This window comes from Megalobrama amblycephala, linkage group LG9, assembly GCF_018812025.1.
Source record: "Megalobrama amblycephala isolate DHTTF-2021 linkage group LG9, ASM1881202v1, whole genome shotgun sequence".
NCBI classification, from domain to species: domain Eukaryota; kingdom Metazoa; phylum Chordata; class Actinopteri; order Cypriniformes; family Xenocyprididae; genus Megalobrama; species Megalobrama amblycephala.
In genome coordinates, this window is record NC_063052.1 from 11,104,618 (window position 1) to 11,126,745 (window position 22,128).

At 37.6% G+C, this 22,128-nt stretch overlaps 1 protein-coding gene across 1 annotated transcript; it reads left to right on the top strand.

Annotated features, from left to right (window-relative positions):
* The first annotated feature begins 1,292 nt into the window (after nucleotides 1–1,292).
* Nucleotides 1,293–22,126, top strand: LOC125274959 (zinc finger MYM-type protein 4-like). Its single transcript, XM_048201548.1, is given in 31 exon segments — nucleotides 1,293–1,626; nucleotides 4,319–4,612; nucleotides 4,710–4,791; nucleotides 5,086–5,433; nucleotides 5,576–5,631; nucleotides 5,733–5,760; nucleotides 5,763–5,866; nucleotides 6,535–6,613; nucleotides 6,798–7,005; nucleotides 7,087–7,213; nucleotides 7,676–7,888; nucleotides 8,669–8,816; nucleotides 9,939–10,054; nucleotides 10,163–10,387; nucleotides 11,207–11,357; nucleotides 11,454–11,629; nucleotides 14,262–14,430; nucleotides 14,620–14,748; nucleotides 16,334–16,374; nucleotides 16,506–16,635; nucleotides 16,770–16,879; nucleotides 17,539–17,710; nucleotides 17,817–18,023; nucleotides 18,503–18,603; nucleotides 18,795–18,924; nucleotides 19,075–19,226; nucleotides 19,316–19,430; nucleotides 19,510–19,749; nucleotides 19,832–19,875; nucleotides 19,877–19,956; nucleotides 21,578–22,126. Coding segments are annotated over 31 exon segments (4,704 nt in total). The 5' UTR covers nucleotides 1,293–1,317; the 3' UTR covers nucleotides 21,798–22,126.
* The last annotated feature ends 2 nt before the right edge of the window (nucleotides 22,127–22,128 follow it).

The window sequence follows — 22,128 nt, forward strand, 5'->3', positions numbered from 1 at the left end:
GCGCAAAAGAAACTACGAGCAATGATGGTCGTTGTTCTGTTGTAAGTGAAGTCATGAAATTGCCAAACATGCGATTAAAGCTGCCTCAAAACTGTGCATGCATGTAAACATGGTTTTAAAGCTATTATTATCCATTTTGTTGGCCTTGAAACGTCTTAAAATGCACATATGTACACCAGGGAAATCTAAATTTACCCCCCTAGCAAACAACATTTTCTGACCTCGGGAATTATGAAACCCTGCGTACGGCCCGGCTTATTCTATATAAAAAAATCTGAGGTAAACGTGTATGCACTGTGATCAAAAATAAATGGAGCCAAACGCGATTGAATGTAAAGGTTTGTGTCTCGTTATTCTATTAATAACTACCGATTGATTTTGCATTTCTATCAGAAATTAAGAATTATTAATGTCATTTTAGTGGTGCAAATATCTATATATATATATATTTTTTTTTTTTTTAAATGTTTCTGTAACAGCTGCCAAAAAATAGTATATAGCACTGTGGTTTTTAACAAATTAAAAAAAAAAAAAAAAATTCAAAACATCCTCCCCTCTGTTTTTTCACAAATCGCACCCTGTATATATATAAACGAATAAACTAGTCAGAATATAGGCTACAGTTAAAGCTTTCCTTTAGTTTTTGTGAAATGCTCACACGCACTGGGGCCCCAACTGCAATGAACCAGCTTTGGGGGGGGCCCAGCTTGCAAAAGGTTAAGAACCCCTGGTTTAGCATATGGGGCTGCCTGTCACATCATTAAGGAACGACTTAAACCTGAAGACTTGTCAGACAAGAGGTTAGGTGAGCTTAATCAGCTTATCATAAACTGAAGATCCAGGTCAAGAATAAATTAATCATTTCTGAATCTTATAGCATTGTAGTTTTGTATTGTTTGTAGTGTGATCAACGTTTGCATAAGTAGTATATGTGTTGGGGAAGTAACACGTAACATTTTATTTTCATTTTGCTAAAATGAACGAAATGACTCGAAAAAAGATTCGTTCATTTTGCTGAACGAGACTCAAAAGTCCGAGTCGGTAAAATGATCCGAACTTCCCATCACTAGTTCACGACTCCGCATGACGCTGCTGACGTAAGACGCTGTGACGTGTTATCTGGTGCGCCAGAGGTTCGTTTACATTCTGAGGGAGACGCACGCTGTATTCAAGCTATTCTACATTGTTTGTATTTTGGTATTGCTATATATATATATATATATATATATATATATATATATATATATATATATATATATATATATATATATAATATATTATATATTATTATTATTATTTTTTTTTTTTTTTTTTTAAATGGTGCGTAAGTGTGCATGTCGCGGATGTCCTAATCGTCAAAAACAACCACGGCGACGTAAAAGTGCATTACCAACGCCGACAGATAAAAGGATTCACTTTTACTCTTTCCCGGTAAACGATCCAGAGCGACTAAAGCGATGGCTGCTACGTGTTCAGCGAGATATTGATTTACCTCTTCAACTCGCCCGTCTACTGACATTGTGCAGTGAGCATTTTTCACCAGACGACTTCAGACCGGGTCCGGGAAAGATACGTCCAAAACTGAAAATAACAGCTGTGCCCAGCTTGCGTTTACCACACACAAAGGTATGTGTGTAAGCAGTATAGTGAGATCGTGCAGTGTTACGGTTGGACTCAATGCAGTGCATCCTCACTTCCGTCAGCATAGTGGAATACTAGCGCGACTCGAATGAAGTGCACTCAATAGTTGTACATATGCCACAAATGTGGTTAGAGGATGACTGTAGTCGCCTAATTTTATGTAAATTCAAGGTGAGGTATTTGGCAGCCGCAGATCTCAAACAAACTTACTGATCGGCTCGATTTACTGCTTGAAGTCGGAGGAGTTGAATACGTACGGGCAGCAGAACGTGTCTGTATGGCTTCAGTATCTTGCAAACTTTGCTGTCTTTATTGCAGATGAAGCTTTATATATATATTTGTCAAATAAACGCATGTTTCCAACATTTACGTGCAGTAAAAAAACTTCTCATTCAAAGCTATGTACAATGAAGATCAACATAAGCTCATTCTTTTTAAATATCAAAGTCTATTTCCACTTTTATTTCAATAAATATGACATGCATAATAATACAAATTGTGTTTAATATAATACTAGTTCTACATGAAGACTGTTAATGTTGTAAAACACTCATGTATGTGGCTTTTTTACCATAGTAAAAAAAAACATTGTCATTATTCATCTCTTTATTGCAGAACAAGATCGTCGCATACAAAAATATACAGAGGAATTACAACAGTACTTTGTTATAGCAGCATTAAAGGGATAGTTCACCCAAAAATGAAAATTCTGTCAGTAATTACTCACCCTCATGTTGATACAACCATGTAAGTCTTTCTTTCATCTTCGGATCACAAATTAATATTTTTGTGATTAAATATGAGCGGTGGAATACTCCTCCATTGGCTTTAAGGGGGCCAAAACTTGTCCGTCCAGTAAGTCATTGAAGAAAATGTTTAAATAGTCCATGCCACAACAGTGGCTCAAGCGACGATAATACTTTTCGTGCGAAAAAAACAAACAAAAGAACGACTTTATTCAACTATTCATTTTCTCTCTTGTAGGCCTCTGACGTTAGTTCACGAGAGCTCCATGACGCATGCGCGAGAACTGAACTGACGACGGTCTTCTTCTACTACTACTTGTTACTGGCTGCTCACTCCTTAGGAGTATTACCGCCACCTAGTGTTCAAGATGAAGTGCTGGCATAGCCGGAAGCGCTAAACTTTGTTTACAAGCAGGTGAACGCGCGCGCTGTATGTAAGCTATTGAATTCGACATTGATCGTGCTTTTGGTCTCGCTCTAAGTAATTGTTTACAATGGTTAGAAAGTGTGCATTTCCTGGATGTCCGAATCGTGAAAAACTAACGAGTAAACGTAAAGGTGCCTTAACATTGCCACAAAATGAACGGCTTACCTTTCACCGTTTCCCATCAAATGATCGTGAGCGACTGAATCTATGGCTGCTGGCTGTTCAACGGGATGTTAATTCACCGATTAATTTCGTCAAGCACATGAAGTTGTGCAGTGAACATTTCTCTCCAGACGACTTCAAATCAGTTCAACAAAAAAGATTACTGAAATCAACAGCTGTGCCCAACTTGTTTATACAGACCAACAAGGTAAGTGGAAGCAGTATGTGGTAATTGTTAAAGTCATGATATTATGTTATGATATGTTCACCTGCTTGTAAACAAAGTTTAGCGCTTCCGGCTATGCCAGCACAAAAATATTAATTTGTGATCCGAAGATGAAAGAAAGACTTACATGGTTGTATCAACATGAGGGTGAGTAATTACTGACAGAATTTTCATTTTTGGGTGAACTATCCCTTTAAATGAATGAAATCAAATTATTTCTCCAGGGAATAACATTAAATGAACACACAGGCCACTTCTGTTTTGTATTTTCAATACACTTCTTACAAATTAAATAATCTTAATATATTGCAGCAGTTCAGTTTAAACTGGTATGATGTAAAATGATCTAAAATCTTTACCATTAATCTTTAACACCATTAATTCTTCGGAGTATTATATGTGGATGTGCTGCTTTCAGGTGTCCATTACTCGTAAATAAATCTCACAAGAACGATTCGTTATCATAGCCTACCAATTTCTAAAAATAAAGATTCTTGTTATTCCAAATAGGCTAACAGATTTGTGTGGACACACAATCATTGTGATAACTCTGACAGCAATTCAAGGACACAACATTGCTAAAGTTTCTGCTCGTGGAAACCCTAACCATGGCAGTTACAGAAAGGAAATAATAAATAACGTTACCAGAAGAACCCGACTGTGTAAATTCTTATGTCAGCAGCGTCACTGCGGAGTCATGAACGTGGATTGACAACAGTATAATATACATTTATATAAATTTATAAAATCTCATACATTCCTGTTAAGTTTCCAAATTGGGATATTTCCAAAATTCCCCAGGGAAAGTTTCCGGAAATTTACCCCCTTTCCAACCCTAATTATTAGTGAAGAATGATTTAAATTTCATATTTTTTCCTTACCCATAACTATAGTATGGCTTCAGAAGGCTTTGAATGTGCTGCACGAGCAATATGGACTACTTTTATGATGTTTTGTTCATTCAATTTTGGCCATAAATTGCCATTGTCCAGAAAAGAACTGTTTCCTATTGTGTTCAGAGGTGATAACAAAAACATAAATGTTTGAAATGGCATGAGGATGTGTAAATAACGGCAGAATTATTCCTATAACATTGTTTTTTTGCTGCCGTTTTAGGAGACTGCGAGTGATCCAGATGCCCTGTCAGCAGATGACTGTGGAGATATAGAGGAAGATGACGATGATGATGATGATGACGATGTGTATTTTGCGGATGATTTTGAGTCAACTTCAGGAAAGCAAAAGAACCACAGAACCTGCCCTGTACAACGTGGGCAACAGTCAAAACTCATTTTAACCGTTTCAAATCAGTCTACGTCTACATCTACATCTCCATCTCAATCTCCATCTCCATCTCCATCTATTTTTGGGACATACTATGCTCTTCCCCCCACATGGTACTACCAAATGGTAAGTCCTCACATATTTTGTCACACAACTTGAAAGTGAGCAGGTTTTACTTCTAAATCATGATTGTAATATTGCTCCACTGATTGTTTTCTGACAGGATGATCCTGCAAAGATTGGACTGCCAATGGAAGGAAGTTCTGATGTAAACGTCAGCATGGATTCTGCTGCTACTTCAGAAGGCAAAATGATCAAAACCTTGTTTCAAACCTTTTATTTCATGAGATATCTATATTTATATATCACAATATAGTTATATTTAGTTTATTATAGTTAAGAATATAAACATAAAAGCAAATTCAATGAAATAGAACAAGTACAATAAAACAAAAAAATTATCTTTTCAATTACTATAGGTTTATTTCAAGCTCCAGTCTGTAACTCTATTTACTGTTATTACTATAAGTAGTACATGTAACGTGTATCAAGGGCACAGTAATATAAAGTGTTAATGATTAATAATTTCCCACTTTTAGGAGCACAGTCTACAGTTTCACAGCTGGGTTCTACGTCTGCAGCAGGTGTTTTTATGGCCAGTGAGGATTTCACAGGACATCCGGACACGTACCAGGGAAGTGGAGCAGAAAAGGACAATACACTAGACCAGGACAGAGAATTAAACAAGAGTGTACTGGGACACTATGAGCATAAGAAGGAAGCCACTGAATCAGAGGAGAACAAGGACAGAGATATCAACGCAGAGGACACAGCACAGTGTTCGGAAGAGCTTGTGATCACTAAAGTTGAGGACACGAATGATATGGCAGTGGACCAGAATGAGGATTATAATGGGAATATGGGAGTGAATGGACCAGCAGATTTGGGTAATTGAACCAATAAATGCATTTTAGTTGGTTTAAAATCCTGCTGCTATATATTAAACAATAATAGTAAATTCATAACAAGTATTATACTGTTTATTTTTGTTGTATTGAACATGATTTGCAAACCTTTCCTGTTTAACAGAAGCAAAGAAAGCCAAAGACGTAAAAGCCAAGACGAAGGAATCTGCTACATTAACGGTAAGCACAGCACACCTGTTTAATGTTTACCGCTGAGGGAAAATAAATTTGAGTTTGTTTGCCAGTCCACGGAGCACATAAAATCACTTAAATTTGTCCAGCAAACACAGGCTGTTGACCAAAAAAAATTAAAGCGTCCTCTGTCATTTTACCTTTGAAGATCAAGGATGAACCAATGGATGAAGAGTGGAAAAAAGCACCGCAGTCCCCACTGAGAAACATTAAGGATGATGAGGTGAGGTGTACTTGAGATTTTAGTAGAAAGTAGAAAAGTTGTATGTTTGTCATAAAATAAATTTTTCATGCAACACAAACTACCATTCAAAAGTGTGGGCTCAGTTTTTGTTTGTTTGAAAGAAATTTATACTTTAAAATGATCAAAAGACATTGTCTCAAACAATTTCTGATTCAAATAAATGCAGTTCTCTTGAACTTTCTAATCTTTAAAAAATCCTGAAAATAAGTTTCACTTTTTCAACAAAAACATTATGCAGAAGAACTGTTTTAAAATTACATTGGTAATTATAAGACTTATTTTTGTGTACCAAAACAGCATTTCAGAATGCATTTTGGATCATGTGACACTGAAGACTGAAGTATTGATGTTGAAAATTAACTGAAATAAATTGCATTTTCAAATGTACAGAAATAGACAACATTATAAAATATTTTATTCTAGATTGTAATAATATTTCATAATATTATTTGCACTATATTTTTAACAAATAAATGCAGTTTTGGTGTGACTTCTTTCAGAAAAGAATTTAAAAAATCTTACTGACCCCAAACATTTGAATGGTAGAGTTTGTTATATAAGATATGACATACTGTATGGCATTTTGAGTACACAGATTTTTATAAATGAGTGACTATGGATTTATCCCAATGTGTTTATGCTTTCAGGATTTTGACCAAACGCCTGATGATGTCAAGATTCGAGCTGCATTGTCTGTTGGAGTAAATGCTTCCACTGCATCCATCGGTATAAGCATTACAGTGGTTGTAAGCTGTTGTTCCAACCCCATGTGACTTTGTCATAGAGTTCCTCATATAGTAACCTCCTTCAAACAGGATATTAAAAAAAAAAAAACTTTTTGCGTGAGATTTTCCTTTTAAGGGTCTAAAGTCTGTTCTTGCATTCTTACATTGTCCTCTTCGTGTCACAGGAGCTCCAGTAGGCTTCCCAGCAAAGGCACCATCAATCCCAGCTGAATCTGTTCAACCTTTTAATCGACTTGGTGTGCTGTGCACAACCTGTAATAAGGTTATGCTGAAGGGACAGACTGCATTCCAGCGCAGTGGCTCTTCTAAACTCTACTGCTCTCCTGCATGTCTCTGCAGCAGCAAGACGAAAACATGTCACTGCTGCCATAAGTACGCTTGCGACATTTCATTCAGCTGTACAGTTGTATATTGCTAGAATGAGCTGACTTGAAGTACCTTTTTTACCTTCAGAGAGATTCGTGACCATAACGCCATAATTGGCCCGGTGGACATGTTAGGGACTGTGAAGGACTTCTGCAGTCAGAAATGCTTCAGTGCTTTAAACTTCAAGTGCAGTATGTGTCAGAAGACTGGAGTGGTGAGTAGACTTCTCCATCTGTGCTCAAAAATACACTGTTCTGTAGGGCTGGGCATTGACACAAATTTCGCGATTCGATTTAATTCAATTTGATATCGATTCATAGGGCTGGCCAATATTCATCAGGGATATTGCGGGGTTATATGCGGGATATTGATATCGCTTTTGAATTCGCTGTCGCTTTCTAATTCACGATCGCACATACTCTGTGTATAGAGAGCAGTGGTAATTTTTGAACTCAGCATCATCAAATAAGGTAATATTAGGCCTGTTTTGCAAGTCAGTAGAATTTTTATTTATTTATTTTTTTCCCCCAAGATGCAGGGTTGTGATGATTATAGTGTGCTCATTCGGAAAGAGACTTGTTAATAAATTGTAAAAGCATATTTTGTTGCTTTAGTTGTCTAATTAATATAATTTATGTGGCTGAGTTTTCAAAGATCTGAAATTGTCATTTCTCAGACTCGTCACGAAGTGAACTTCATGGGCTCCGTCCATAAGCTGTGCAGCGACAGCTGCTTCAACCAGTTTCGCTCCTCCAATAAGCTGAACATGAGCAGCTGTGTGAACTGTGGTGGATACTGCTATGGCACTGACAGTCAGTGTCCATCTCTGCGAATGGAGGACAGAGTTATGCAGTTCTGCAAACAAAACTGCCTCACAGCCTTTAAACAGGTAACTGCAAAGGAACAGTAATACTCATTAAGCTTTCAGTCATTTTGTTCAAATGCTATTGTTAAAGTGCCCCATTGCGCTTTTTCGATATTACTTTTCATATATATGTAATATAGCTGTTTGTGAATGCAAAAGGTCTGCAAAGTTGTAATGAATAAAGTGCATGACAAATAAAGTTGTCTGCTAAACTAAAGAATCTATTCTGAACTGCTAAAACGAGTCGTCAGAAATTCCAGTCTCACTTCCTGTTACATACCTATATAACAATATAACAAATTTGTCTTTATTGGCTGCCCGCGAACAATGTCTACTTTGAGGCCTTTCGAGAAGATGCTGTTTTCAGTGCTGTGAATCCACTTTGCCACGCTTTAAAAGGTTGAAGACTCGCACTGGAATTGATACGGAAAAACCAACCAACATCATTGTTACTGTTTTTAGATATGCTTAATAGGCATTTTGTTTCCAACACGTGCTGCAAATGGCAGACCAACAAATTGAGCCGTCTGACCAAACAGAGCAGAGCAGGCTCTCAGAAAGGAGGGGATTAGAGAGACAGAATTTTCAAACACACCATTTTCAGGCTCTTTGAGAAATGAGGCGATATTGTTCATTGTATATTAAGAGAATAATAAAGTGTTTTTGATCTTGGATGTATGTGAACCTATTGTAGGAGACCTCCAAAACAAAATTAGGCACCTTTTAAAATAGCATAATAGGGGCACTTTAAGGTGAATTATATGTGCAAATAAATAAATTGGATAAACTGATCTTCACTTATAGAAGAGCCTGAAACTTGTCAGCTGCAAAACGTGTCATACCCTGCGCCCGGCTGCAGATGCGGTGGACAGTCCCAACTCAGAGGGCATCAGGGAGCTTTTCTGCTCCACTTCCTGTGTCACAGCGAGTAAAGGCCAGACCAGTTCGTCAGGTACCATGACCATATATTTACCACATCTCTGTGTACTTAATCATAGGAATGCACTGATACTATTTTTAGAGTCAGAGCATGAGAACTGATAATTTATTTGAGATATTAGCCAATACCTACAATACCATTCAAAAGTTTGGGGCCGGTAAGATTTTTAAAATCTTTTTGAAAGAAGTCTCTTATGTTTGCCAATGCTGCATTTATTTAATCAGAAATACAGGAAAAACATTAATATTATTACAATTTCAAATAACCTTTCTGTTTTGATTATATTTGAAAATGTAATTGGTGTAATGATGCTGTAAATTCAAAGTTGAATTTTTAGCATCATTACCCCAGTCTTCAGTGTCACATGATCCTTCAGAAATCATTTGCTGCTCAAGAAATGGCAATTATTTGAAATAGAAATCTTGTAAAATAAATCTTTACTGTCACTTGATCCATGTAATGCATCTTTGCAGAATAAAATAATTTCTTTAAAAAAAAATCTGTATTGTACTGTAGTATATTAAATTTAAAGTACAGTAGTGTAAAGGAATATATTTAATATTTTTATGAAATGTCAACTCCATAAAAACTACAACTTTGAAAAAAATCATCATTTGCTCACCCTCATATCACTTAAAACCTGTATAATTTTCTTTTTTCTGTGGAACACAACAAAAGATATTTTGACAAAACATTGGACCCCATTGACTTTTTTTTTTTTTTTATGGTATAGACAAACAACACTTGCACATTTTTCAAAATATCATCTTTTGTGTTCCACAGAAAAAAAGAAGTTCATACAGTTTTGGAATAACTTGAGGGTGAGTAAATGATGACAGAATTTTAATTTGTGTGTGAACTGTCCCTTTAATAATGATAAATACATGACAGTACTATAGATGGTCACCCAGACATCATAAATTGCACTGGTTTAATTAGTTTAGTCAACACTACAGCTTTTAAAGTTAATGCATTTGGTTAATCAAATATGTATTTTTATACGTTTTTTGATTGTTTTTTTTTAAATTAATTTTATGAATTACATTTTAACACCATTAACACTTATTCTATTTAACATTTACAACTGTGTTTTTCTGTATGCTTGAATATCTTTATTGTCTGCATGCAAACAAGGTATTCCTGTGGAATGCAACAACTGCAAGCTGAAACTAGTGCCTCAATACCACATAGCCATGTTTGATGGATCCGTTAAGAACTTCTGCTCCTTTTCCTGTGTACTAGCATATAAGGTATAGTACTGTTATATCTGGCACTACTCTTTCTTCATAGTATTATAGAAATCGTACTTGAACAATTTGAATGATATTAGTTTGTGTTGATCTTTTTGTTTGGTTCAGGAGTCCTTCAGTAAGACACAACCTAACAACCAGGTGAATATGGTAACATCTACAAGCAACAACACATCTACCCCAAAACCTGCTGCTACCAAACCTGCTTCAACAGAGTCCAGCTCGTCAACAAAGACTAGCGCTCCCAGTGATCAGGGCCAAACAGTCACCAAGATCCCCTGCTCTCAGTGTCTGAACTCATTCTTCCACAAACCAGAGCTGCTGGAGTTCAAGGTACTCCTGTAAACTGGACCTACATTTTTAATTAGGCCAATTACAAAAACGTAGTTTTAAAGGGGTCATGACATGAGAAATCAAAATCGCCTTGATCTTTTGACATATAAGAGGTCTTTGTACAATTAAAACATCCTGCAAATTTCATAGCTTAATGTCCTCCTCATTAGAAACAAAGCATTTAATAAAGCTCCAAAATTTCCAAAATTTTGGAATCTGTGACATCACACAGCCAAATACATTTGTATATGCCTGCCTCCAGAGCAAAACGGCATCAAATAGAAATACATCATAGCACTGTAGGCCGCGCCCACTGGCTGACATTTGCCTACACTGGATGTGAGCCTGACATCAAAAGCATATAGAACCCATTATAATCACTGACGCTGTCTACACTGGATACAGATGAAACTTGACACCTCTGATTGGCCGTTGTGTTCATGCGCTCAACATGTCCGTGATGGACCCCCTATTGGCCATGTCAATGTCTCCCCAGACCTACCATCTGGCCACATGTCTTTGGCTTTACGGTTAGATCTGCACGATCCCTTTTACAGCACTATAATTATAATAATAGACAACTTAATAATTACAATAGGGTTCCAGCGCTACATGCTTGAATCCCTAATTAGACGAAATGATCATATTTAAAATAAATAGGGGGCTAGATAATTTGTAAATGGCCTACTAGTCTATTCATTATTTGATTATATGTACTTATTAATATTACATAAAGACAAACCAAAATATATTGATAGTTGACTGATGTCCTGGTTTGTAATGTTTAACCTATTTTTAATGTTTTATCTGATCTTTCAGAGGAAAATGTATGCTTTCTGCGATAATGATTGTATTGATGAGTTCAGAAGGATCAACAACGCGGTGGCTCGCTGTGAATACTGCAAGCTCAATAAAACTGTGAAAATAGTGAGAAGGATAAACAAGTTTGACCGTTCTTTCTGCAATGAGAGTAAGCTCATTAATATTATTTTTTAATAACCACAAATGTGGGTTGTCAATATATGCATGTGACCTTGTGTTTGTGGATTTATTCTTTTCTGTACAGGATGCAAGTCACTCTTTGAGCATGACCTGGTCAAGCGGTGGGGAAAGAAACACTGTCGCAACTGCTTCTATTGTGACAGCACCTCAAAGACTGTAGTGACTGAGGTCTTTGATGGCAAGCAAGAGGAGTTCTGTGGGAACGATTGCTTGTTAAAACATCGTTCATTAATCCGCCAGGTAATATTTTATTTTAGCAATTTAATTTTATTTGCTTTTTTATTTTTTTTATTATTTTTTTTTTTTACTTATTGACTTAGTTTAGTTATTTAAGTGAATTAGTTATTTACATGAAATTAGATATATAGTTTAGTTATTTATTTAGTTGTTTTAGTTATGTAGTTGCTTAGTTACTTGGTTACTTAAGTCATACAGAAAAAGGCCATGAAGTGGTCACATATTGTTTCGTACTAAGTTCCAGACCTGCCAACATGTTCGCATTTTGCGTAGTATATACGCATTTTGACCTCAAATTACGCTGGTACGATTTGTCACTCTAAACTACGCAAAAACCTGGTGACAGGCACAGTACTCAAATCAAGTGACAGCAGTAAAGCAGTAGTAAAGAAGAGTTTGACCAATCATAGCGCTGGGTCCATTCCCCAAAAAGCAAGCAGGGATTATTGACAAATGCGTAAGGCCTATCATTAAAAAGAGACTGCAGATCGACAGCAACACAAAATCCTGCCCGCCCGATCTCCCTCCTCCCCTCCCGCCGTCTGACTGATTTCTCAAGCGAGGACAGTACAGTACTCACGGCACTTCTAACTCCTTAAGGTAAACGAGTATAAAATGCTCAATTAATGCTGCACAATAAATCTAAATTGCTATATGGCTTACTGATTATGAAAGTGCTGTGGTTTGTGGATGCTTGACAAGCGCGAGTCTGGAGAAACGCGTTTATTTATTCATTCTCAGTGTTGAGAAACGTAGCCTACATGTGTTATTGTGTTAATAACTACCTAATTATTAAGTACCTTATTGTTACATATTTATTTTGTATGAAAACTAGCACGTTAGTTAGGTACTTATGGATTTAAAAGTACCGTTGTCTCAGTGCTGTGCGAGCTCTCTCACGCAAACAAACGCACGTGCACAATTTTGTAAAATGAAAATTGACATGCTAGGTTTAAAATTGGTTCATGCTTGTTTTTTTTTTTTGTCAAAATGTCAGAAATTATTTTATATTATCAATCCATGTTTTTAAAATTCGTTAAATGAAACCCCTTAAAGGTGTTAAAGAGGATGTTTTGTTTTATACATTTTTGCAATATTACTTGAAACTGTCTTTACTAACTGATAAAAGACTATTTATTAGGTGCACTGAAAGTAATAATATTAATATACATCATCTGTGCACGAGGTAGGGCCTTAAAAACATCAGCCAATCGTTTACGCGATCATCGCGTAAACAATTGGCCCTCTGGCTTGTCAATCACTGCCGTGACGTTCTTTGTGAGAGACGTGCGCGGCTGCGCGCTCCAGTAACTTTTTTCACACTCCACAGGCGCCGCATGCAATGTTTTTGTCAGGAGAATGGAGTAACCACTGCAGATTATGAGTTACCTGCGGTGAGTCCGACATAATGAATCCAAAAAACACGACACAGCGAATACCGATGGTAAACACTCGTGTTCCAATACTCCTGCACGAGTTTTGGGAGGTGTTCCCTCGAAATGAGCTGTGAAGGAGGGGGGCTGTTCTTACGCATGCGCTCATTTCAAAAACTCAGTAACAGTCTTTGGATTCTCAGTCGACGAAAAAATCCTCTCTATCACCTTTAACATAACCCCTCGTTAAATGTCGGACTCTGCTTACTTATGCTTGATTTTCTTGAATACTTGATTCGTTTGCTCTTATTGGTCCTGTCTATTCATTGTCAGCTGTTTTCTATAAATATGTTTGTATTGCCTAATGTTTATTCAGCGAATGCTTGTCTTGTTTATAATGTGCAATGATCAAATTCAAAGACAGCACGTCACAAACCCTTTTTTTCTTTGGGATTTAGTATCATATTTAGATATTGGAATAATAAATTATTTTATATTTTTTGGTTTTCTAAGCGTTTCTTAATTTTAGACTAGTTGACTAGTCATTACAAAACTTCAGTTTAAACGACTGTCAGTTGTAGCGCATATCCCTAATGTAAATACTTGAAATTGCAAAAAAAAAAAAAAATTCATTTATATTAAATAATCGAATGTGATTCACTTGTGGTTGTCAGTTTGTATAAGCACACATTATGCAATGCAATATTAATCATGAATAATAAAAAAAAAAATGGTTTTGAGCGGTTGTATTAAAATTTTTGACTTTCACTGTATATAACTGAGGAGTGTAAGTCAAAATTAGACTTATGAAGGGGTGTGTGTGTTCTTGTATACATGGTTTATGAGGACACAAATGTGTATAATGACATGGGTATTACAACGTGAACCAACTCGTAAACCAAATGGCTTAAAAAACATACTAAATGTTGTTGTTTTTTGACACCATGCAGACAGTTTCTTGTGATGGGTAGGGGTAGTGTAGGGGGATAGAATATACAGTTTGTACAGTATAAAAACCATTACGTCTATGGAGTAAACCACATATACAAATGTAAACCACATATACAAGTGTGTGTCTTGCATTTTCAAAATTGAGAATATATATGACCTCCCCTCAAACCCCATCCCGTCACACTGGTTCTCAAAAAAAAAATCCAAGGTTGGCAGGTCTGAAGTTCCATTTTGCTGCAACATTGGACATTATGCAACCAGTGTTGCTTCTGAAAGTAACAGTAATTGTTCCTGCTGCACAATTTTGACAGGAAATAAAGTGCTCCATGTGCAGGCAGGCCAAGAAAATGACAGAGACAGTGAACTGGCTGGGTGAGATGAAGCATTTCTGCAGCCTGCGGTGCCTGATGTTCTTTTGCAGTCTGCAGGGCGTCACTGGAGCTATCATCAAAGCTACAAGCAAATCTGTAGCCACACAGAGTATGTTCTCTTTTATACTAACTTACGTTACTTAGATATTTGGGTTGGTCTGCTTTTCTCTCACTGCTTTTATTTTTTTCATTCTTGGTTCATTCTTTAGATTCTGTAATTGGCTGGGGGTCAGTGTGGCAATTCTTAAATGTTTCACTTTTTTTATTCTGGAGTCCTGCGATGTCACTGTCTCCACAGGTGCAACTTCAGCATCCTCTGCAGTCCCTCAAAGTGCTAAAGAGGGCACACCGGTCATTGCCAATGTCGTTTCACTTTCAAGTGCATCTAACAAACAGCCAGGTGTTCGCAGAAACACAGATCCGAAAGGTGATTTAACTGCAGAAACATTAACCATTTAAACACTTGTGTTAAAGGATAAGTTCACTTTCAAATGAAAATTACCCCAAGATTTACTCGCTCTCAAGCCATCCTAGGTGTATATGACTGACTTTCTGATGAACACAGTCGGAGATATTTTTATAAATATCCTGACGCATATGAGCTTTATAACGGCAGTGAGAGGGACCAACGAATACGAGCTGAAGAAAATGCTTCCATCCATCATAAATGTGTACTCCACACAGCTCTGGGGGGTTAATAAAGGCCTTCTGAAGTGAAGCAATGTATTTGTGTAAAAAAAAAAAAAAAACATATTTTTAAAAAACATATAAGTTATGAAGTAAAATATCTAGCTTCATCCAGACTGCCTTCCATATTCAACTTACGAAGACAGTGTAAAACTCTCGCAGTTCAAAAAGCTTACGCTATGTCCTACGCCTTCCCTATTTATTTACGGGAAAAGCTTAACTGACGCCACGGCAGTTTACACTTTCTTCATAACTTGAATACAGAAGGCGGTCTTGGGTGAAAGCTAGATATTTTATTTTAATTAGTTCACTTTTAAATACACTATTCCTGATAAATGTACTCACCCCCATGTCATCCAAGATGTTCATGTCTTTCTTTCATCAGTCGAAAAGAAATGAAGGTTTTTGATGAAAACATTCCAGGATTTTTCTCCATATAATGCATTTCAATGGCTACCAACAGATTGAAGGTCAAAATTACAGTTTCAGTGCAGCTTCAAGGGCTTTAAACGATACCAGATGAGTAATAAGGGTCTTATCTAGCGAAACGATCAGTCATTTTCGACAAAAATACAACCGTTCATGCTTTATAAACAAAATATCGCCTTGAACGTACTTTCCGATTCCGCATTCTTCATAACACTTACGCTGTATGTCCTACGCCTTCCCTATTCTACTTAAACAATGAACATGGCGCCAGTTTCGTTTTTTTCCATAACTTGAATAGGGAAGGCGTAGGACATTCAGCGTAAGCGTTATGAAGAATGCGGAAGCGGAAAGTACGTTCAAGGCGTTAAACCCCTTGAAGCTGCACTGAAACTGTAATTTTGACCTTCAACCTGTTGGTAGCCATTGAAATGCACTATATGGAGAAAAATCCTGGAATGTTTTCATCAAAAACCTTCATTTCTTTTCGACTGACAAAAGAAAGACATGAACATCTTGGATGACATGGGGGTGAGTACATTTATCAGGAAAAGTGTATTTAAAAGTGGACTAATCCTTTAACTTGTTAAATATGGATGTGTGGAGTACACGTTTTTGATGGATGGATGAGGATGGAGGCACTTTCTTCAGCTCGTACTCGTTGGTCCCTCTCACTGCCGTTATAAAGCTCATATGCGTCAGGATATTTATAAAAAAATATCTCCGATTGCGTTCATCAGAAAGAAGAAAGTCATATACCTAGGATGGCTTGAGGGTGAGTAAAGCTTGGGGTAATTTTCATTTGAAAGTGAACTAGTCCTTTAAACTAAACACTTGTAAAGACTGAGATGCATCATTTGTTGCTCAAATCACTCACATTTAACCCTTTGTTTCCTCAGGCTCTGTTCCAGCTCCTGTTATTGTAAAAGTTATAGAACATGTGAGTTTGTCTTGAAAAATCTGTATTTACACCCAAGATTTCAATAACATGTTATATTTATATATTGTTATATAATTTCAGTGCATCTGAATTGCTGTAAACAGATCTTTTGTTGTTTGCTCTACTCACAGAAACGTGCTCCGAAAGCTCCTGTCTCAACATCCCAAATCATGAAGAACAAGGACATAACATATAAACCCATAAGCAAAAACAAAGCCACATCCTGTAAACCCCACACTGCTGATGCTGAGACACAAATAGGTATGAACTAACTCCAGTGCTATAGCTAGCAGCCTTATTCTGGACAAATCTTCCCAATTTGTTTTCCCTTTTTGTTAAACAAAATACATGTTGCTGCAACTGTTGCATATGCCGACATCTCTTTTGTCCTGTAGATGAAACGCCTAAAGTGATAGTGCTGCCTGTGCCGGTGCCAGTCTATGTGCCAGTTCCCATGCATCTCTACAGCCAATATGTTCCACAGTCTGTAGGGATTCCACTTCCGGTACATCTACTCCCTACCCTTCCTCATCCTCACTTTCCAAGTCAAAATTATTTTCTTTAGGAACAGCATGTCACAGATGTTTAAAAGTGCCTGGAATATTCCTTTAAACATGTTAAAGTAGACACGTAAACAGTTGCCGCTCTGGCACGATGTAGTTTTTAGGGCTGCCCCCTAATAGTCGACTAAATGTTAGTCGAGAAGAGGCTTAACCAAATTTTATTTAGTTGGTTAGTAGCAGATAAAAAAAACACCACAGGAGTTAGCAAAGTCACATAGTCGGTGATGACATGGCTGACCCATGTGGTGAAATCCAAACACCAGGAAATCCAAACATTGCCTTACATTCATCGACCTCAAACATGTCTTATCATTTGAAACATTGGTAGCCTAACGTTAGCAACTTTACATGGCTGCTGCTATAATGTTAATGTTATCCTAGATAATTGTACTTAGGCAAATATACAAGTGTACAGTCTCCTTTGTTTTTTTTTGTTTTTTTTTTATAATCATTACTTTTGCCAGTGCATTGCAGAAAGCTTTATGTGTGTGCTTGAGCGCTTAATTTATATTTTAAAGGCTCATTATCATGGTTCAGTATTTTTCTGTAATGTAGAACAATGTAAAATGTCCTAAAACTCAAACCATTTTCCTCTTTGCAGGTTCCAGTGCCGTTGTTCTTCCCCACAACTCTGGACAGCGCTGAGCACATCGTGAAGACCATTCAGGAAATCAAAGAGAAGATCCCTGATGACCCTCTGGAGGCTGACCTCCTTATGATGGCAGAGATGGTGGCTGAGGATACAGAAAGGGAGAAACACACCACATCTAGTGGTACGTAATGGAAATTTTGAAGGTTATGGTGTTTAGGCTGTGTACCAAATCTGCAAATGCACATTTAATGGTTTTGGTCACATACATATCTTGTTTTGTTACCCAGATCAGACTGGTAACATTATGGAGGACCTTGATTTTGAAGCCCTATCGAGCAATCTGAGTTGGGAGGAGGACTCTGTGTCTTCTGCTCAGACATGGGATCAACCCCCAGAGCCTGAAAGGCCTCCTCCGTCCAGTTCTGCCACACAAACCCCCGTCTCTACTGCAGCAGAAGAGCCACAGATGGACCTGGAGGCTGATTTCCCAGTTGGTAAGAGCTTATCATGGGGTTAACTCTTTCCCTGCCAGAGGTTTTTTTGTTGTTGTTGTTGTTGTTAACAGCAACAGCACCCCCTAATTCTAGGCATAAACCTCTATAGCAGTGAACAGGCGATGATAGCAAAAATGTTTTTAAAAAAATTCTATTTCCATTTGATCCAATTGCAGTTAGAGTTTCTGTGGCTTTACAAAAGAGGGAAAAAATATAAAGAGATTACGTTGGTCAGAAGAGAGAAAGATGTGTTTGCCATCACTCCCTCAGCCATTGTATTAGAAACAAACACCCTCGCAACATAATATAATGAAAAACTAGAAACTTTGCAATGTTGATAACTGAAAATGCCTCATCAATCTATGAAAAGGGTCCATGGCGGAAAAGTATTGTCAAAAATTATGGAAAATCTCATCAATTGCGACGCAATCCAAGTTGTTTATTATCTTCCATTCATATTTTGTCCTTTCACATTTTAGAAAGCATTGAATTTCTCAGAGAGCAAACACAAAAAGACACTGATTCTGGCAAACGAAGATCTCGCAAGAGAGGAAACAACAGCTTCCCTCAGAAGAAAAGGGTAAGAACAACGAAAACAGCATTATTCTTCACCTCCATTCAAACATATAGGGCCTTATGATTTTTGCAGTGCGGAAAACGTTAACGTAATAAGAAAGAAGAAAATTGAGATTCATCATTTTTGTGCAAAATAAACTGATTTTCTGATTTTCTTTTTAACCAATATATATTATTATGTTTTTTGGCATGTAGGGTCATAAATGTGCATCAGCGCTGCCAAACAGCCTCTCCAAACTGCAACACGAGTACGGCGTCAATGCCTGGAAGGACTGGGTGCGCTGGAGGAACGCCCAACCCAACATGGATGCTCCCAAATTTGGCTGTAGGTCTCAATTTACTTTATACCAAACATTTAATCCCCAAAATAAGTTCTAAAATTCAGAAGCAATACTAGACCAACTTAAATGTATTTAGTTGAGAGGAAGACTTTGTGCCATTTAAGCACTAAACATGTCCTCTTAATCATCCATAGCACATACTATGACACTAAAGGAGGACCTGTTGAAGTGTTGCACGGCTGAACTCAGCTACGGCCTCTGTAAGTTCATCTCTGAAGTTCGTCGACCCAGCGGAGAGAAGTACAGCCCTGACAGCATCTTTTACCTCTGCTTGGGCATCCAGCAGGTGAAGCAAGAAGAAATCACACAAACTGAACACATTCGATCATGTTATATATAGTTTGTTTGATTGACTCTCGTAAATAATGTTTGCAGTACCTGTTTGAGAACAATCGTATGGAGAACATCTTCTCTGATGTCTTCTACACTAAATTCTGCCATGAAATGAGCTGTGTACTCAAAGGATGGAAGCCAACTATTTTGCCCAGTGGTGAGTAATTTAAGACACCAACATGAGACTGGCTCGTTTCTCTGTTGTGCTACAAACGAACGCCTCTTTGTTTGTGCAGGTTATGTTCATTCTCGTGTGGAGGAGGAGTATCTGTGGGACTGTAAGCAGCTGGGAGCGTTTTCACCCGGTGTGCTGCTCAACACGTTGCTCTATTTCTTCACCAAGTGCTTCAACTACAAGACTGTGGAGCAACACCGTTGCCTCTCTTTTGCAAATGTCAAACGCTACTCTCGGGGTCCAGCTAACTGCAAAGTATCCTACCTGCGTTTCTACCCCCCAAAAGAGGACACAAGCATGGGTCAGTCATACTTTTTTTTTGGTTTTTTTTTGTTTTTTTTTTTTTTTTAATTGTTACTTATTATTCTTTTTGTCCAATTTAGATGGTGTCCCTGTAAAGAGGAGGAAGAAGGAAGATGAACGGCAAATTGATGTTAAAGATACGGCAGAATTCAGACAATCCTCTCCGCTGTCCTGTCAAGCTATACGAGTTCTATCTCTCAAAATGGTACGTCAGCAGTTTGTTTATAGTCAGCATGAAACAAAAGTTGCAGTAGCCTTTTCTTCCCTATTTTGATGTATATCTGAGTGCAGATTTTGGAATGAGAAAAAAAATGTAGGATGGGACTTGATTTCATCCTTTGGGAATTGATTGGATCATTAATAGTTACTAACTAATTTGGTAACTAAGACCCTGTTTACACCTGGTATTAAGATGCATTTTGGTTGATCAGATCACAATTGGACGAGGCAGACACATTCCCATTTACACCTGGTGTTTTAATCCATCTCTTTTGTCCACTTTCAACCGTTCTTCTGTTCTGATTTCTTTAAGGGGAGGGTCTATGAGATGGTAAATATGTGGGCTTCCTCAGATCTTTCGATCTACTGTACAAAATAATTTTGCACAGTTTACATATGAAGGTGCCCAGAGATGATGGAAAAACATGGAGAGCAGCAGCTTTCATTTCTGCTCTGACAGTCACAAAACCAGCCGAAAACTGTGAGTGTGTGTTAGATGTCGGGAATGGTGAGAGAACATTGTGCTTGGTACATTTTTCGTCTTTTCCAACTAAATTTGGACCATTCAAACCTAAATGGAGGCAGATTGGAAGGCCAGTTTATAGTCAGTTGTGGAGGATGTTTAGTCCCACCCTCCACTAAGATGTCATGTGGAGAAAAGATGAGGGAGGGAGGTTAACATTTTTGATTAAAGATTATGTATGCACAATCATTTAAAAAAAAAAAAAGCATAATTATTTATAATAAATACTGCAACATTCTGTAAAAAATGGTTCATGGTTACTTTAAAATGCCCCTATTATGCTATTTTCAAATTTCCTAATTTTGTTTTGGAGTCTCCTACAATAGGTTTACATGCATCCAAGGTCAAAAACAAACAAAAAAACACTTACATTTTCTCAACGTACATTGCAACATCAGCTCTTTTCTCACAGTGTCTGAAATGGTTCAATCAAGGATTCAGTCTCTCTAAACCCCTCCTTTCTGAGAGCCTACTCTGCTCTGATTGGTCAGATGACCCAGTCTGTTTTGATTGCTCAGCCGCTTACAGCGTGTGTCAGACACAAAACGCCCATTACCATATCTGAATTTCAGCTCTGGAGGCTTCCTTAGCACTCATACACAGTGATATGAACAGCAATAGTGGCATTGGTTTTACCGGATCAATTCCAGCCCGTGTCATTTTGAAGTGCAGCAAAGTGGATTTGCTTTCACAGCGCAGCGCATCTTCTCAATATGTCAACAACACGAACCAAACTCTTCCAGTCTCAGCTACAACTACAGTGTTTGAGGGCGGGTCAAAGTAGACATTGTTTGTGGGCAGCCAATGAAGACCATAGACTGGCATTATGCAAATGTGTTAAATTACATAGGTTTGAGCAGGAAGTAAGACTGTAATTACTGACGACTCATTTCAGACAGTTTGCTTTCTTTCGGGACACAGTAACTCCATTTATCGTGCGTTTAAATTACAGAGCTTTTACATTCACAAACCGCTATATCACACAATGCATGAAAGGTAATATCCGAAAAAACATAATAGGGGCTCTTTAATCAAACGAGTCATGGTGTATTTGGTCGTCATACTGATCTGTTGTTTGTTCCAGCTCACCAGGAGTAAGACAACAAGCGAACCAATTCTACCTGAGCCCCGAGCGTTCCTGCGTACCCAGCAGTCCTACGTGGTTTACAACCACCTCGCTGAGCGACGAGGCTCTGGACAGCATGCTCGCACGCATCCTTACTGTCAGAGAGCTGCACCTGGAGACGGACAAAACATCCAACGAGACCGATTCAGACAGCGACTCGGACTTCAGACATTTTTAAAACCGCAAAACTGAGAACCTGTACACATCCTCTGGGATATTGACTGTACTTCTGAATGTTGGAAAGCAAGCAGTTTGTCATTGTTAACTACAAGAATATTGTAAATGGAAAACACGCAGTTAAACACCAGTGGGATTGTTGAGAGTCGCTGCGTTTGTATTATATTTCAACACTAAAGACATTGACAGCATCATTCCAAACTGATTTTGAAGTTGTTGTTCTTCATTGTAAACCATGTTGGTCCATATAGATTGCAATGTTCCTGAAATTGAGGAAAACTCTGGATTTTTTTTTTTTTTTTAATAGATTAAAAAAAAAAGACTGTGAAACT